The following is a 19,249-nucleotide window of genomic DNA, read 5'->3' on the forward strand; positions in this document are numbered from 1 at the left end:
CTTCCGGCAGTACCATATCCCTTCGCCCACCCACATCTTTTCCCCAGGGACCACAGGCAGACAGAAGAAATTCACACCCAGGACATCTCCGGAAACCTTACTTTCTCTGTGCCCTTACTGACTGCTGGGAAGGCACTCACGTGCCTTCTCCGACTCTAAGAGTCCTGAGTCTTCCCTCCTATCATTTTATTCTCAAACCAGGCAGGTCTTGAAAGTGGAAATCTGGGGATCCAACTTGCTCCTAGGCGGGCGCGGGACTGGGTCCCAACTTTCCAGTTCCCGCCGGCGGTGTCGCGCCTTACAAGGTAAGCCAACGGCACAGGGCTCAATTACACTAGTGGAGGCTGGGTGTGGGTCAGGGTCAATGAGGTGTGTGTGGCTAAGTCTGCTAGTTTCCTGAAGCGAAATCTTTAGGGGAGGGAGGGAGGAGGGGGTTGCAGGAGATGGACTCGGGGGCGAGAGGTGGCGGCAGTTTCCTGGCGTTTTGACGTAGACTTGAAGAGCCGCGGAGCACTCCCACTGCTTAAGAGGCACTGTAGCCTTCAGGACGCTGAAGCTGGGGACCGTCACTCTCTCGGGGAGCAGCCTGAGCATTTCTCTCCATACACTACTGGGAATCCGAGAGGGCTGCTTAGGTAAGTGCAGAAGGGCGCCCTTCTTTGACTTGGGAGTAAAGCAGCGGAGTAAGGAGGCTGATGGGACACAAAGGACACAGAGGGTCCCAGGCAGCTCCACCCTGAGGAGGGAGAGGCGATGGAACTAGGTGCGGGGTCGAGACGTGCGGAGCTCAGCGAAAGGGGCTTATAGCAGGACACACGCAGGACCCCAGGGCTAAGGAACTTCCAAGCTGGGGGAAGACTCTCCGAAGGGAAGGGAACCTGACGGAGCCAACGTGAGCGCAGCGGCGGAAGCAGTCCGTGAGTACCGGGCTCTCCAACTTCAGCACCCTGGACAGTATCCCGACCTCGGTCTTATAGTAAACTTAGCACTGATAGATTTGACTTGTCCGTTAAGAAAAAACAGCCTTTGCGGCCCCTCGACTTTAATGTTTCAGTTCAGAAAAGGACATAGTGAACTTGATTTTGTTCACGAAGATATCCTGTGTAAATAATCTGACATACAGAGGAAACATTTTTGAATAACCTTGTATCTCAACATACTTTTTTAGGAATGTGCCTTTTCAAAGATAGTTTCTGAAATACCCATTTAAGGGAGCCTCAAAGTTTTGCTACTATACAGAAGAGAAAGATTCCATCATATGGTGTTATCATCAAGTGTTCCAATAGAGACATAGTCTCATGAGTGGTCTTATAAGCTGTGCCTGCTTACCTTCATGATACTAACATTTAAAAGGTTCGGACGTAGCAAGATAAAACTGAAAGTGAGCTGTATATAACTTCCTGCTTTTTCTTTATGCTAGAGTTGTTTAAGTGTGATATACATTTTGCATACTCTATAAAGACTGAGATGAGTTTTTTTTGAGGGGGGAGAAAATTTGTGTTATTTTTTTTAAGTACATCATTTCTCATTGGACTTGTCTGAAATGTAGCATAATAACTACAAAGTGGTATATGGATGTGTAGGTTTTATTGCAATAGGTTTGAAAGCCAGAGGAAAATAATTTTTTTAAATTCTTGAGATTTATAGCAAGAAGAAAAAATGAAAAAAATCATCTGTATGAAAGTTATGTCCGAATCGTCAAGCTTATAAAGTGTTCATTAATTCTGCTCTAGTGGGTTGAATATACCTTGGTTTATAAAACGTTCATTAATTCTGCTCTAATGGGTTGAATATACCTTGATTTCCAGACTTTCAGCACACTATCTTGTGTTTATTTTTATTTATAATATTTACAATTCTTATGTCTTTTTATAGTACTAAAAGAAACCATAGTAGGAAATCATTCAATGGCAAATATGTTCAAATTCTTAACTACATGAGAGTCCTGGTTTAAGATAGCTATGCTAAATTATGGTATTATTTGGTACATATTCGGTATATGGTATTATTATGTATATGTTATACAGAATAATAAAAGCCATGCAGTAAGATTGAAAATTTTCACTTAGTACTCTTTAAAACTATTTCCCTGTGCTAGAGAAAACAATTTTACTTATTTATCTTACAAAGGAGCACATCTTAGGAATAAATATTTCTTAGTCTAAATATCTTGGTTTTCTATTACTTGGCTTGACAATGCATTATTTTAGATAGAATAGGGCTTGCAAAATATTTCCTAAAGATGATTGTTTTTTTGTTTGTTTGTTTGTTTGTTTTTTCTGGCACCAAGTTTCTTAAATGCGTAATTATTTTCTATACCGAGTGGAACAAAAGCAGGGACTCATATGCGGTATTTCCATCTTGTGCAGTTTCAAGGCCATGGCCGATCCTGGGAAGAGAGGAGGGGTCTACTGCCCCCTGAGTCTCACCTGCTCCCTGCTCATTGTGGGAATGTGCTGTGTGTCTCCTTTCTTCTGTCACAGCCAGACAGATCTGCTGGCTCTTAACCAAGCTGATCCTCAGTGCTGGGAATCTTCTTCAGTGCTCCTCCTGGAAATGTGGAAACCTCCAATTTCCAACACTGTTTCAGGTTTCTGGGATTTTATGATCTACCTGAAGTCATCTGAAAACTTGAAGCATGGGGCATTGTTTTGGGACCTGGCCCAACTCTTCTGGGACATCTATGTAGACTGTGTCCTCTCCAGAAACCATGGCTTAGGAAGGAGGCAATTGGCTGGAGAAGAAGAGCATCCACAGCACACAGGAAGAAAACAAGGTGGTTGGTCTTAAGTTCCGTGTTTTTGAAAGGGTCAATCAAGTATGAATGTGCTGAATTGTGAGGAAGAGGGAAAAAAATGGCTTTAGGGGAATCCATTTGCGTATATATTCTTCTCAGAAGTGAACCCAGAGAGCACACAAGTGATAGGAAGATAGATACACTTCCTTTTGTGTCTTGCAGTACTTTCAAAAAACTTGACAGATTATCCTCATCCTCATAGTTCATGTGAACGGCAGCAAGAGAGTCAGGAAGACAAGTAAAAAAGAGCATGATTTTTAAAATGCAGCATCAAGGTATGAAGGGATGCCCCCAAAATCATCAGTATTTTTTTCAGTTAGGCTGAAATAACCTGGATTGTTTGCGTGGAAGTGGGAAGATTTGAATATTAGCCTGAGGAACACTAACAACACACAAGCTCTTGCCCCTTTAAATAGGAAAAAAAAAAAAAAAAAAAAACTGCTTTCATGTAAATGGGAAGGTCTCTTTGAGATGTACTTAGTTGATGATGTAAACGGTAGAAAAACCGGCTGGCTTGCCAATTCATTCTTCCTTGTTTTTTGAATACATTTTCAAATAAGTAATTAACTTCCAGTAAGCTGAGTAATTAATTTTTAGAAATCTAAAACTTCCAACAGATTTAGAGATTTACACTGAAATAAATATTATATTCAAATGCAGTCTTCCCTGGGGGCACAGGAAGAAATATCCTTTAGAGAATAAGAATGAGAGTGAATGAGCCACTGTGAGTAAGACAAGAGATAACAGCCCTATTCATACTGTTTTTTGTTCCTTTTTCAGTGTTGTTTCAACCAATGAGCTTCCAAAAGCTTGCAGCAAGGGCTGTTTGGGTGGGGTAGTAATTGTTTGTGCTAGTGGAAACTCAAGTATAAATAATTTTTGCATTTGTACTTTTCATTGTGAGAATTGTTATCTCTATATATACTCCTATAAAATATCTATTAAAATAGCAATTAACAGTAATTGTTCTAGATCAATATTTTACCAAGATATTGTAGAACCTTTAAACATCTAGTTTGTTGTAACCTCAGTAACACAAAACATCATTAGTTGCTTCATAAAACTAGTTAATCCACTGCTATCATTTGTAGATAAATTTTTTATTTTAGCAAGTGTTATTGTCACTTAAGCCAATTTCCTTTTTTTCAGAGGATATCTTCTTTCAGCAGCTTAGCTACTAAAGTAAAAATACAAAATAAGTGTCTTTAAATGTTGGTTACCAAATGAAAATATTTTGAATAGAGGCAGCCAGGTATCAGCATCAGTAAGGACTGTATTTTTCTTATGTACTGTTTTTTCCATTCTTATCCTATTCGGCTGTCGTAAGCAAATTACTACCAATATTTCTTGGTTTTGTATCTTGTGCTTATTTTTTATAACTTTAAGTATCTATAAAATAAATGAAAATAATACTATTTGTGCCCAACTTAACATGAAAATAATTGTATATATTATCTATAATTATATATTTTAATATATTTATAGATAAGTATATTTATCTTATATGCATATAATCTCAAAAACAGCCTTCAGTTTGCTTGCTTGCAACAAGGCTATCACAATAGTCTGAGACTGTCTGTAATTTTCTGAGCATACTTCAACATGGCATTTCCATCTTCTTTAAAAAAAAAGCAGTAATTTTGTCTTTAGCTTTGGAAACCACTTCCTTCATCTTGCTACAAAGTTGCTATTGACCCAGCTGGTCTGCAAACTTTCCTGGGAGTCATTTTGAAAGTAGTAGGAGTAAACATTTCACTTTATTGAAGATATTTTAATGTTTGACATAAACAATTGTTGCAGACCAGGAAATAAGACTTTCCATTTGTATTGTGTAACTACAGTCAAAGAGGGTCTTGGGTCAAGAAGACACCATGTCTGAAAGTTAAATAGTTGCAGGAACATCGAGATTTCATCTCAAGAGGTTTGATTAAATCTCTAGTGGTTCAACTGGGCTCTGGATGTACCTGCACAGATTCTCCACTAATTTTCTTCTTTTGTCACTGGGGAATTAATATGCTACTAGGTCAGGAGGGGGATGAGTGTGAAGAGATGTTTGTCGCCATAGTTCTCAGGGAAATCACATCATCAGAGCAGAAAGAGAGAACCAAAATAAGTCTACATAATACCCAAGAAGGTTCTTGCTATTTTGATGTATTCAAGTTAAATAGTTTAAATACATTTGAGAAATGTTGCTATGAATCATTCCTTACTAAAAACACAAAACTCCTATATAACCGTGTGTGTTAATATATTTATCAATATTGAGCCAACAAGTATGAAAACAAGAGATATCAAATAGCCATGTGACACTGGGCAAGATGATTAACTTAATTGGCTTATTCATCTGAAATAGAAGAGTGTGGCAAGAATTAGATGACCCATAAAGTCTATTCAGGTTCTGTGTTCTGATGTTTCTGTGATTCTATAAAAAAGTAAATGTATGAAAAGCATGTATTTAACTATAGGAAGAATCCAGAAGAGCTTTACTCCAAGAACATCTTACTGAGCTGAGTGAGATGGCCTAGATACCACAGTTGTCAATTCAGAAATGAAAATTCCAAGAAAATCTGAAGTCTAGAGAGATCATTTGTGAAAAGACTCAAAAGAGCATTGTTACCTTATGTAGAAAGATACAAGCTAATTCCAGAATGCTGAAGTATTGAGAAGGCTGCAGAGGGTGGTCCCAGGCTTAACTACTAAATTATGATGGATTACATGAAGGCTGAGAGACAGACAGAGGGAGAGAGAGAAATAGATTTAGGAAGCATAAAGGCTGATAATAGCTCCCAAATAGAAAATAACATAGTTGAGGTTAACTTGCGGGTTAGAAAAGGCTTCATTCAGAACAAATGAAGGGATTTTGAAGTATACACTTGTTTGTGTCAAAAATTATGATCTTGTCCTTCAACGCATTTTGCTCTGCCTCTGAGAGGAACAGAAAAACCTGCCTGCTGCCTAAGCCTGGTAGTTTGTATGGTCTAGAAGAATTGTGAGTCTTTGCTTTTCTCCATGAAAAGAAGATTATAATTTAGATTCATAATTTCATGATATTTGCAGTCAGTCTAACTAGCTGGCCAAAGTTCATTGTTTAGTCACTAAGCAGAAGAGAAAACAATACTTCAGAAATATAAATAATTAGATTCATTAATGCTTGATTATCTGCTTATCTCACTCCAGAAAATTTCCTAAGCAAAATATTCAGAAATTAGTCATTTAGAAATCCATCCTAAAGGATCATTCAAAGATGTAGTCAATGATGCAGTACAAGTTTCTTTACTCCAATATTATTTAAAGGAACAGAAAATTTGGAAATAAACTAAATGTCTCATAGTAGGGTATGGCAAACTAAATTATGGTATAAAGTGTGTAGGCATAAAGCTATGGTTATGTCTGGAAGACTACACTATGGAGAGTTTAAAGCATTTTCTTTTTATTTTATTTTAAAATTATATAATGACAATTTTTACTTTTTTAATCAGAAAATATATCTTAATACATATTAATCAACAAGGAAATATATTTATTATAATCTACTTAATTCATATTATATAACTAAACTTCCTCAGACACAAAGCTTTGCATAAATACAAATATACATACACACCCTGCAGTAAATTTGTATACAATCATTTTATTTTATTTTATTTTATTTTATTTTATTTTATTTTATTTTATTTTTTATTGCTTTTTAGGGCTGCACCAGTGGCATATGGAGGTTCCCAGGCTAGTGGTGCAATCCGAGCTACAGCTGCCAGCCTACACCACCGTCACAGCAACTCGGGATCCGAGCCAAGTCTGTGACCTACACCACAGCTCATGGCAACGCCGGATCCTTAACCCACGGAGCAAGGCCAGGGATCGAAACTGCATTCTCATGGAGACTATGCTGGGTTTTTAACCTGCCACAATGGGAACTCATTATAGAATCTTGATAGTCCGTTGTCAGAAATACCACACTTTCTTTTTCAAACCAGGTCACTGATATTTAATTAACCTGCAAATAATCTGGTGACCTAATGATTAATTCCTTTTCTCTACTTTCAGGTACATATTCTCAGCAACTAAGAATCCCTTCCCTAAAGAAGAAAGAGATGATTGAAGACTTGATAAGCACACACATACACAGGAGTGGGCCTAAGTTTATTGGAAAAATAACCAGCGACCGGGAAATAAAGAGAAAAGAAATCTAACCTCGGAGCTTATTCACATCTTGGAATTTAAACAAATATATATATATATTTTTTTTTCTTGACTATTGATCATTTATTTACTCGAAATGAGTCCAGAGATACATATTAAGTCCTAACCTCTCAGAGTACTTAGTGTCATTCTTTTAGGCCGCCAGCATGTTCCTTCAAATGGTGACATTACTACCAGATCATCCCAGTGTCTGAAGGAGTTAAAATAGCTTCCAAAGATGGTAGGGGATTGGGCCACTCAGGTTTTTGTGTTCATTTTGAACATTGTTTGGGATGCTTGATATTGTTAATGAACTAGAGTGCCATGCATTTAATTGGAATGCGCTGCATGATTTCCAAGACATTAATCACCAGATTGCTTGTGCACAGGTAAATAAGACACTATATTTATTAATTACCAGTTACTGATGGTCTGTGATACCTGAATATTTTGAACTGAGTGAAGCACAAAAACCCCAAAAAACTGGTACATAAAGCATTCTTCTAACAGGAACAAAATTAATAAAAGCTCTGGACCCCAAGTGAAGTTATTGGAGTATTTTCCTTTTTTTTTTTTTTTTTTTTCCTTTTAGCAACCATCTTTGGAGATTCCCAGGCTAGGAGTCAAATAGGAGCGGCAGCTGCTGGCCTACGTCTAAGCTGCCACACACAGGATCCAAGCCTCATCTTCTACCTGCACTGAAGCTTGTGGCAACGCTGGACCCTTAACCCACTGAGCAAGCCCAGGGATGGAACCTGAATCCTCATGGATGCTAGTCAGGTTCTAAAGCCTCTGAGCCACAATAAGAACTCTGGAGTATTTTAATTTCAATATTTAATGTTACCATTAGTGACAATCCAAACTCTAATAAAATAGCAGTAAGTATAATTCTTAATTAGCATATTTTCTATTGGATTAAATATTAAAACTCTATCATTGGTTATATTTTGCATTGGAAAACAAACTAAAAATATAACGAACAGCATTACAAGAAAAGAACCCATAAAAATATTTTCCCTCAAAATAACCAGTCCTGAATGAGGTTCATAGCAAAGAAATCTGTCCAATTAGCAAATTTATCGGCGTTCCAGACACAATGCTATTTTTATCTCTAATTACACTCATCTCCCCAATCATCCTATTACAACTGATGACTGACAACCAGTTTGAATTTCAGATGTGTTAGCAATTCACTTGCTTTTCCCAGGTCCAAAGGAAGCCTCAGAAATTGTTTTCACTGACGCTTGAGGGCCCTCCTTAAGCTAAAAATCTTATCCAAAGGGTTATTATTAGAAGATACAGCTGCATCTGAAGATTAACCAAAGCCTAACAGTAGTAAGCCTAGGGAAGAAATTGGGAAGGGAGCCCAGCCTCAGTTTTAACTTGGTTAGGAGAATGAGCACATTAGAACCTGCCCCTTTGACTACCACGTCTACAGAAGTATTTTGCTTTTGTGCATTACATTAGAGAATGTCTCGCATCGTATTCTTAAAACCTATCCCATAAGCTCATTACCTCTTACAAGTCATTGAAAAGATGCCACGCTTTTCTTTCTTTCTTTCTTTTTTTTTTTTTTTTTTTTTTCTTTGCTTGTTAGGGCTAAACCCACAGCGTGTGGAAGTTCCCAGGTTAGGAGTTGAATTAGAGCTACAGCTACCAGCCTATGCCACAGCTACAGCAACGCTGGATCCCAGCCACGTCTGCAACGCACACTGAAGCTCACTGCAATGCCAGATCCCCAACCCACCGAGCAAGGCCAGGGATCGAACTCACATCCTCACAGATACTAGTTGGATTTGTTTCCGCTGCGCCACCATGGGAACTCCTGAAAAGAGGCCACTCTTTCAGCGCTTGCAGGAGAGCCTGATCCGTGCTCCTCCCACATCTTGGTACTATGCAACAGGGGCTGACAACTTTTTTCTGATGCTTTGCAGGCCGTCCAGTCCTTGGTGCAACTAAATACTTCTGCCTTTGTAGAATTAAAGTGGATGTGAATAATGTGTAAATAAATGAGCATGGGGGTGTTCCAATAAAACTGCTCATGGACACTGAAATGTGACTCCGTATCATTTTCAAGTGTTACAAAATAATCTTCTTCATTTGCTTTTTTCACCTATTTTTTTTTTTAATGCAATAACCTCTCTTAGCGCACAGCTTGCGTGAAACTGGCAGCAGGCCGATTTGCCCGTAAGCTGTAGCTTGCTGACTGGTGCCCTGGTCACATTCCTAAACTTGTAAGGAACAAGCTGGAATGAAGTAAGGAGAGTGAACATGTTGAACAACAAAACCAAAATAAAAAAAAAAATTGTGATAGGCTGAAAAGCAAGTTCAAAATGTTTCAAATGAGACTGAACAGGGATAACTTTGTCCTAATCCTACCAGCCAGACATTATTCCACTCTGGAACCATTCCTAGACATGACGGGCCATATAAATCAGAACCCACAGGAGTTCCCGTCGTGGCGCAGTGGTTAACGAATCCGACTAGGAACCATGAGGTTGCGGGTTCAATCCCTGCCCTTGCTCAGTGGGTTAAGGATCCGGTGTTGCCATGAGCGGTGGTGTAGGTCGCAGACTTGGCTCGGATCCCGCGTTGCTGTGGCTCTGGCGTAGGCCGGTGGCTACAGCTCCGATTCAACCCCTAGCCTGGGATCCTCCATATGCCGCGGGAGCGAGCGGCCCAAGAAATAGCAAAAAGACAAAAAAAAAAAAGAACCCACAGCTTCTCTAAAGGTAACATGGGCTACACATTCAGATAATAGGCAGAACAATGGAACCATAACAATATTTATTGAGAGAAGGTACAAAGCAGGGGTTAGAGTACAGGTTCAGAAGCTGGGTCTGAATCACAGCTTCATCAAGTAATGACCAAATGACTTTGGACAAGTTACTGACCCTCTTTGTGCCTAGTTTTCTCATAAAATGAGATTTCCACTTACCAGGTTTGTTGTGAGGCTTAAATGAGTTAGTGCATATATGGTGCTTAGAACATAAGTGCTCACACACAAAAAATGTTAGTTATTCCTTTGGCCATTATTAAGCATTGATACTCTAATCACACATACAGAAGAGGGAGGCACACAAATACATTGGCCAAACTCATAGGATGTGAAGTTTTAGTGAGAAACATTCATGTTTTAAAAAATAATTTGTTTATTTTGACATAACTGTTGATTCACATATAGTTGTAAGAAATAATACAGGGAGTTCTCTGCTGGCCCCTGTGTTCTCACCGTTGTGGCTCTGGTTACTACTGTGTGGCGTAGGTTCAATTCCTGGCCCAGGAATACTCACATACTGTCTGTGTGCCAAAAAAGAAAAAAAAAAATACAAAAAACCCCCAAGCGAGAACCTGAATTTAATGTTGCAACTCTCATTTAAAAAAAAAAAAAAAGGAATACAGAAACATAGACCCTTCATCCAGCTTCTTTCCAAGGTAACCTTTTACATAACTACAGCACAATAATACAGCCCAAGATTGATTGATATTGGTACAAACCACAGAGTTAATTCAGATCTCACCAATTCTGCATGCACTGTGTGTGTGTGTGTGTGTGTGTGTGTGTTTGTGTTTTTAGTTCTTCACCAAGTCTATTCTCTCCAGCAGGAGCATCTAGATAGAAGATTAGGTCATCGGTTCATTAACTTAGATATTGAAGCATGAATTCCTGTAGATAACAAGCTTAAATATTATTACTTATATCTTCAAAGATGAGCCTCTATTAGAAACTTAGCACATGTGGATTTGACTTGCCTCTTCTTTCCATTTCCCTCCATCACCCTTCACTCCCAAGGCTTTAATCTGAAGAACAAAGACACAGGAGTAGAGAGATTAAAAAATAGCATTTTCTTCATGTTTCACACCAGAGAGAGGTAGAAGATCTGATGTTTTCAGTACAGATTTTGAGAATATATTTTGTCATGACCCCAAGGGGCCTTTGATCCTGGACTCCTCTTCACTTTATGTTGGACAAGGTGATCTTTCCAACAAGGGCAGAGAAGGCCCTGCACAGGCGCTCAGCTCCACAGTACAGGTCCATGTTTACCAGAGACTGTGCATCTGAAATCAACAAACAGGAAAATCCTTCAGGGAAAGCACCTGTAGGTTCTCAAACTGACATTGATAAAGCTTGAGCATCTCTCCTCAGCTCCTGACGGCAATGCTTTTTCTCTAAGGTAGCTTGCCAATGAGATGGGAATCTTTTACCGTGATCAGTGACTAATCCGACCAAGTTGTGTGTTCTTAAAGAGCACTTCCCCAAGACTTCAAGCACAAATCTGAGTAGCCAGAAACGCCACTCTAGGGCAGTGATTTTTAAACTCTGCTGTATGTTAAAATTGCCCGGAGAGTGTACAACGAGATGGCGAGGTCTCGCCCCCAGAGTTTTGATTCGGTATGTATGATGGTTAATTTTACATGTCAATTTGATTGGACTATGCTGCCCAGATATCTGGTCAGACAATATCTTGGGTGTGCCTACGAGGGTGTTTCTGGATGAAGTTAGCATTTGAATTGGTGGATGGTGTAAAGCAGATTGCCCTCCTTAATACGGATGGACCTCATCCAATTAATTGAAGGCCTGAAGAGAACAAAAAGTCTGACCAAACTCTTTCTGCCTGAACATCATCCAACTGGGACATCAGTTTTCTTCGGCCTTTGGACTCAAAATGAAACATGAGCTCTTCCTAAGCCTCAAGACTGCCAGCTTTGGCATCAGAACTACAACATTGGCTCTTCTGGGTCTCCAGCTTGCTGACTACTGATCTTTGGACTTGCCAGCCTCCATAATCCCATGGGGCAATTCCTTAAAATAAATCTCATTCTTTTTTTTTTTGTCTTTTTGCCTTTACGTGAGCCACTCCCGTGGCATATGGAGGTTCCCAGGCTAGGAGTCTAATCGGAGCTGTAGCTGCCAGCCTAGGCCAGAGACACAGCAACTCGGGATCCGAGCCGCGTCTGCAATCTACACCACAGCTCACGGCAACACCGGATCGTTAACCCACTGAGCAAGGGCAGGGACCGAACCCGCCACCTCATGGTTCCTAGTCGGATTCGTTAACCACTGCGCCATGACGGGAACTCCTAAATCTCATTCTTTATCTGTGTATTCATCCTATGTGTCCTGTTTCTCTGGAGAACTCTGATTACTATGGTATATCAGGGATGGGGCCCAAAAAATGGCATTTCTAATAAGGTCCCAGGTGGTAATGATGCTGCTGGTCTAAGGATGATGCTTTGAGACCTCAGCTCTACTGACTAATGATTCGAGTGGCACCTTATGATCTACTGTAATAAGTATTATGCAGTTATCAACCAAAATTTGATATGCATAATTTTAAGCTAAGAGTTCCATTTCTTTCTTTCCTTTTTTTTTTTTATTTTTATTTTTTGTCTTTTTGCCTTTTCTAGGGCCACTCCCAAGGCATATGGAGGTTCCCAGGCTAGGAACTGTAGACGCTGGCCTACACCAGAGCCACAGCAATGCAGGATCCGAACCTCGTCTACAACCTACACCCCAGCTCATGGCAACACCAGATCCTCAACCCACTGAGCAAGGCCAGGGATCAAACCCGCAACCTCATGGTTCCTAGTTGGATTCATTAACCACTGAGCCACGATGGGAACACCTAAGAGTTCCATTTCTAAGAACTGATTATATGAACATATTTATATATCAATACAAAAATACATGCTATAAGGATATTCACCAAAACATTCTTATGAAAACAAAAATTTGGAGCAACTTAATTACTCAACAATAAATAAATTATGGTATATTTATACCCTGGGATGTTACGCAGCATTGAAAAAATTACATTGCTCAACATCTGAGATATATTGTTAAGTGAAAAAAAGAAAAAACAACTACAATCTAAGTAACTTATATTGAGAATGGAAAGATACATATATGAGAAGAAAAAAGTCTGAAGAAAAACTCACTAAACTGCCGACTGTGTTTACCTCTGAGAAACAGGTGGCAGAGAGTGAAGGACATGATGTGAATTCATTTTTGAAAAATTTGTGCACTTAGGCACTTTAATTTTACAATGAGCATGTTGTATAATATTATCTGTGTAATTAGCAAAGAATAAGATCACAGGAAATAAAAACATGGAAAGGCTTATTTTGTTAGCTACACACTTTAGTTACATGATTTATTATGACTCCATCTGTGCTGTTTTCTGCTGCACATAAGACGAGCAGATTCATGCCTTTTATACTGTCTATTCTCTTACACTGCTCCAGAATTACAAGGACCTTGAATAAATAATATTTTATTGCCTGAATGAAAAACCTTGTCCAGAGGCAAGCTTATTTTAGGATATTCTGTTTTTCAGGCTACAGTTATAAAAGGCATGAAATACAGCAATACAAATAGGGAAGCAATAATCCATGTCATACGTGATTTTTTTTTCTTGTTTGGTTAATAAACTTGGAATTCCATATATATATAAGGAAAGAATTACAGCACCCAGGTGGAGGGCTAATGAGATGTTGGATAGAAATAACTGTGAAATCAACAGTCCAGAGGAAATCATAATGGGAAAATAATTCACTTGAATGTAATTAACAATCTATCTGGTACATGAATGAATTCGAGATGTGAGGGAAGGCTATCAGAATGATGGGTACAGAGGTTTAAAAGTATTAGGTTATCCACGTATTAGATTATCTAGTTTATGATTACTTTTCTGGCAAATGAAATGCTGAGACCGTGTCTGACTTACGACAATAATAATTAAGCAAAACATTATGTACTGAACGTCTACTCTGGACTAAGACCTCTCCCTCGAGCTCCAGATTGTACATGTGAATTGCCATTCTGATATTTTCATCTGGATGTCTCCAAGCAATTCACACTTAATGGTTTATAACTGCACTCTTGACTTGCTGAGCTCCGTCTCAGCTTTCCCAGGTTTCTTCATTGCAATAAGTGTATGAGCATCCGCCCAGGCCAAGCTGCCATCACTTGCCGAGACTACTATAGGTTCTCACCCAGTCTCTTTACTCACCCCCTTATCCTTCTCCAAGACACTTTCTACACAAAGCCCAAGTGTTTTAAAAAACATAAATCTACCCATCCGGCACAGCACTTGGGATGTAGTTAAAGCTTGATGACTATTTGTTGAATGAATGAGTGAAAGAATGGTGAATGAATGAATGATGAGCCAACTAGATATTTTTTTCTACTGCCATTAAGCTTAATGCTGGAACTCTGTGTATCTTTTCCCATCAAGAAAAATAACTTCATACTTTTGCATATATATATTTACATATATACATATGCGTATACACACACCCACACCCACATATGAGAGAAAAGAGAGAAAAAGATTCATTAAGAATTCAGTGGAGGAGTTCCCATCGTGGCTTTGTGGAAACGAACCTGACTAGTATCCATGAGAATGTGGGTTTGATTCCTGGCCTCGCTCGGTAGGTTGAGGATCCGGCATTGCCATGAGCTGTGGTGTAGGTCGAAGATGTGGTTCAGATCCCTCATTGCTGTGGCTGTGGTGTAGGCCGGCCACTGTAGCTCTGATTCGACCCCTAGCCTGGGAACCTCGATACGCCGCAGGGGCAGCCCTAAAGCAAAAAAAAAAAAAAAAAAGATTTCAGTGGATACCATTAGGATTCCCAGGCAGCATTTGAGTAGTCAACCTTCTAAATAAGTGAGATAAAGATCCAGTGTTAAACTTCTCTTTTCTTTTTTTTTTTTTTAAATTATTTTTTATTGAAGTATAGTTAATGTACAGTTTTATACAAGTTACAGGTATTCTATATGGTGATTCACATTTTTTGTGTGTGTGTCTTTCTTTTGCTATTTCTTGGGCCTCTCTCGCGGCATATGGAGGTTCCCAGGCTAGGGGTTGAATTGGAGCTATAGCCACTGGCCTACACCAGAGCCACTGGAACGCTGGATCCGAGCCGCGTCTGCAGCCTACACCACAGCTCACGGCAACGCCGGATCGTTAACCCACTGAGCAAGTGCAGGGACCGAACCCGCAACCTCATGGTTCCTAGTCGGATTTGTTAACCACTGCGCCATGATGGGAACTCCAAACTTCTCTTTTCTGAGGTTACTAAAGCACTTCTTTTTATTTTTCTATAGTCTGCTAAGGTTCAAGCTTCAGTTTCTGATAATTGCTTAGATGATGGCTTAGATGATGATTCCAGGTGGGGAAGAAAGGGACAGGAATAACTCTCCCCCATTCCCCACCCCCAACCATGCCTCCCAAGCCCATCATCACTGCCTTGTCTTCCCTTCTCATCCTTGAAACCTCCTGTGGCAAATGGATGGCAGAGAAGGACAGGAGAGAAGCCGAGGAAAGAATTTTAGAGATGTACAAAGGAAATTTCACTCACAAATGGAAAGAAAACAGTTTAATGAGAAAGTAAGGCGTTATGTCCTTTTTTTGTCACTACCAAAGCCAAATAGTGTTAGATGCCCTTTCACATCTAATTCCTTTACTGCAGTTTTGAACAAATTGTTTGCTACTGATTTTCAACCCAATGTTTGGAATTTAAAGAGGTTTGAGGAATCTCTTGGATGCACTTTCTCTTTTCCATTAAGCTCTCAGGGTCACCTGAAATCCCATTATCCTAAGTCTTGATAGTGAATGATTCTATTCAGTTAATGCCAACAACTGCCCGCAAACTGATCTTCAGGCTTGCTGTTTTCATCTTATTGAGTCATTTAGAGTTCATCTTAATTTCCCAAATGTGTTGGCCTTAACAAGGCTCCAATTCAAAAAGCTAGTCAGCTACTAGGATAATCACAGCACTGTTGACCCTCTAAGTAAATCTTAGGATGTTACAAACAATAGATATTTCTAGTTTTTCCAAAAATTAAAAAAAAAAAAAAACTGGGACGGTAAAATGATCAGAAACTTCCTGCTGTTATCTGATACATCTATGACAGAGATAGAAATAAAAAAAATGACCAATACATTAATTTAGTTTGTTTGCCTTTCCACATCTTCATAAGTGTGTTTATCATATTTATGTCTCTGATTATGTATGGTGTAATTTTGGTAAGCATGCACAGATTATACATAAATTATTTTAAAAACCATATTGCCGATGGCTAAGTAGAGTGTAGAGACAGGATCATATTTAATACCTGATTGAAGAAGAATACAAACTTAATAAGAAATATTTGAGGAGTTCCCCCTGTGGCACAGCAGGTAAAAGACCTAGCATTGTCTCTGTGATGGCACGGGTTCAATCCATGACCTAGGAACTTCCATGTGCTGTGGATGTGGCCAAAAGTAAATAAATAAAGAAATATTTGAGCAAAGAGTGAAAAATGTTTAATAAAGTAATAGTAGCCATGAAGATTAAAATAGATCCTATCCGAAAATTTTCAAAGAAAAAACTAATACAAAAGAAATGACTATAAATTTAAATTTTGTCAATTAGTATTTGCCGAATCATCACAAGGTATCCAATACAATACAATAACAAAAAGGGAAATGTGCACTTTCCTGCTAACATCATAAGCACTTCTGTATAATAATGCATACCTCCTGCAGAAGCATCTCAGTGGTTCTATTTAAATTGTAAAGGGAAGCAGAGGTAATTTTTTGAGACATGCATTTTTTAATGTTATCTACAAGATTGCATAATGCTAATTGCATCTCTTCTTTTCTTTTTCTTTTTTGTCTTTTTGTCTTTTTAGGGCTGTACCGTGGCACATGGAGGTTCCCAGGCTAGGGGTCGAATCAGATTTACAGCTGCTGGCCTACACCACAGCCACAGCAATGCCAGATCTCAGCAGCATCTGTGAGCTACACCGCAGCTCATGGCAATGCTGGATCCCTAACCCGTTGAGTGAGGCCAGGGATGGAACCCATGTCCTCATAGATACTAGTTGGGTTCCTTAAATGCTGAGCCATGATAGGAACTCCTAATTGCATTTTTATACCTTATTGCATTATCTGAATTTAAAAATAAACTTTTTTCATGATTTCCCTTTTAATGACATAATAGTGTGTGTATACATAGGTATAGGTATATTTATATGTGCAGACCTTGATAAAATTACTTAAAATATGCATGGATCTTTCAGGAACCAAACTGCACACAGTGCTGGAATATTGTCTCCTAAATGTATGTGGTAGACCTACATGTTAGGTCTCTGAAATGCACAATACAGCCTACTCCATTTGTGAGGGCTGACTCAATACAATATTTTAAAAATCGGCAACTTTCATAAATTCAATGGGAGAAACAAAAATAAAAAATAAAAACAAGATGAAGACGTTAAATCTTAAAAGCGTTTGTAGAGTAAAAGCCAAAGCTTTATGTGTTTTCTCAAAAAAGGTCAAGTGGATATTGACTTTGCTTTGAATACTTATCATGACCGCGATGATATTTAGAAGGAAGTACAGTGGGTGGAATCCTGTGTTGGCCTAAGAATCAGGCACAAGGTGTTCCCATCCAATCTTTATCTCAGGGGGTCTGAGCAAGCTTCTAGCATCTTTGTGATCTTGTTTTTTCTAACATAAGGATTATAACTCAAACTTTCTTCACACTAGAGATTTTTGTTTGTATTGTTATTTTTATTTATTTATTTTTCCTTTCTTTTTAAATTTTTTTTATTTTTTATTTTTTTATTTCCCCCAATAGATTTTTTTTCCTACTGTACGGCAGGGTGACCCAGTTACACATACATGTATACATTCTTTTTTCTCACATTATCATGCTCCATCATAAGTGACCAGACATAGTTCCCAGTGCTACAAGCAGGATCTCATTGCTAATCCATTCCAAAGGCAATAGTCTGCATCTATTAACCCCAAGCTCCTAGTCCATCCCACTCCCTCCCCTACCACATTAGAGATTTTTAGAACCATCAAGTAATTACTTCATTGACTTGGATCTACCAAGTTCAATATGTAACTGACATTAACTACGTTCACATTTTATAGCTCACTGTCTATTATGGGCTGAATTGTGTCTCCCTCCCCAAATTCATACATTGAAGTCCTACTTCCAGTAGGTCTAAAAGTGACCACATATATGTGTGTATGTATGTATATATGTATGTATATGCATATATATATGTTATATAGTATATATGCTTATATTATAGCCACACCCATGACACATGGAAGTTCCCAGGCCAAGGACTGAAGCCAAGTTGCAGTTTTGACTGACGCCGAAGCTGCAGCAACACTGGATCCTTTAACCCAATGTGCCAGGCCATGGACTGAACTTGTGCCTCCCCTGCGACCTAAACTGCTGCAGTTGGATTCATAACCCATTGCGCCACAGTAGGAACCGCTAAATGTGACTATATTTAGAGAAAGAGTCTTTAAATAGTTAATTAATATGAGCAGTGTCCTTATAAGAAGAGGAAATTTGGATAGGAACATGCACAGAGGGAAAATTGTGTGCAAACACAAGGAGAAGACAGCTATCCACAAGCCAAGGAGAGAGGCCTCAGAAGACATCAACACTACTGACACCTTGATCTCAGACTTCTAGCCTCCAGGAGCATGAGAAAAAAAATTATTGCTTAAGCCACTCAGTCTGTGGTACTTTGTTATGGTAGCCCTCATAAACTAATACACTAAATCAGAAATATTTTGGGAAGGCCTGTAGTACCACACTGAATGTTATCCTTTATTTTATCAAGTCTCTAGGCGATCACTTCAACATTAAAGATCTTAGGCTTTCTTAAAAAGAAATGGATATAAATATAAATATAGACATTTTAAGATAACAAAACACTCTATGAGACAATGCCATCGCAAACCAGAGGGAATAGTTATAATGAAGTATTAATAGAAAGAGCCTTCAGATTTAGCATGAGATACAGCTTATGATAAGGTGGCAATGATGATAGTACTACTTATAATATAGTAGCCTTAATTATCCTCTAGAAAGAGAGTATCACTCATATTCCCATTTTTAAATGGTAACAATGGGTTTCCCACTTATATATGTTGGGCTGCTACTGATAATAACAATTGCAGTAACAAAATAATAGGCATTTATTGAATTCCTGGTATGTATCAGATGCTATACTAAAATCTCATTTGGTTTATAACCTTTTATTCTCACAATAACCCTACCAATTAGGCAATACTAGAAATCAAGTTCAGAAAGCATACTGATGTCCAAAAGACTCCCAAGTCTGTTAATTACTAGATGAATTGCAGCTATTGGGCTAATGTCATAGAATCAAGAGTTTGTCTTTTATTTATTTATTTATTTGTTTGTTTGTTTATTTATTTATTTTTCTCTTTGGGGCCACACCCACAGCAT

General features: G+C 38.6%; 2 protein-coding genes across 3 annotated transcripts in view; one reads left to right on the plus strand and one right to left on the minus strand.

Moving 5' to 3' along the window:
• The first annotated feature begins 207 nt into the window (after positions 1 to 207).
• On the plus strand, positions 208 to 9,030 carry FAM237A (family with sequence similarity 237 member A). The gene is made up of 4 exons (XM_021076514.2): positions 208 to 305; positions 494 to 635; positions 2,370 to 2,776; positions 6,842 to 9,030. Exons 3-4 carry the CDS (start codon positions 2,380 to 2,382, stop codon positions 6,985 to 6,987), a joined length of 543 nt encoding a protein of 180 aa, XP_020932173.1. The 5' UTR covers positions 208 to 305; positions 494 to 635; positions 2,370 to 2,379; the 3' UTR covers positions 6,988 to 9,030.
• A 716-nt stretch (positions 9,031 to 9,746) lies between these two features.
• DYTN (dystrotelin) overlaps positions 9,747 to 19,249 on the minus strand; it is a 59,002-nt gene continuing 49,499 nt past the window's right edge. The window contains exon 9 of one of the 2 annotated variants that reach the window (XM_084999080.1): positions 9,747 to 11,035. In XM_084999080.1, the coding sequence (XP_084855206.1) occupies positions 10,932 to 11,035 (104 nt within the window). In that variant the 3' untranslated portion in view covers positions 9,747 to 10,931. The remainder of the gene's footprint in view (positions 11,036 to 19,249) is intronic. The other variant, XM_021075388.1, reaches the window with a different exon arrangement.

The sequence above is a fragment of the Sus scrofa genome, chromosome 15 (assembly GCF_054392235.1).
Source record: "Sus scrofa isolate SSC_HxYL_T2T_F1_AM1 chromosome 15, Sscrofa_HxYL_maternal_Yorkshire_Landrace_v2.0, whole genome shotgun sequence".
Lineage (NCBI taxonomy): Eukaryota > Metazoa > Chordata > Mammalia > Artiodactyla > Suidae > Sus > Sus scrofa.

Coding starts and splice junctions, on each gene's coding strand:
- FAM237A (XM_021076514.2), top strand. CDS start 2,380: ATGGCCGATCCTGGGAAGAGAGGAGGGGTCTACTGCCCCCTGAGTCTC. Junction 2,777..6,841: donor GCACACAGGAAGAAAACAAG/GTGGTTGGTCTT, acceptor CTCTACTTTCAG/GTACATATTCTCAGCAACTA.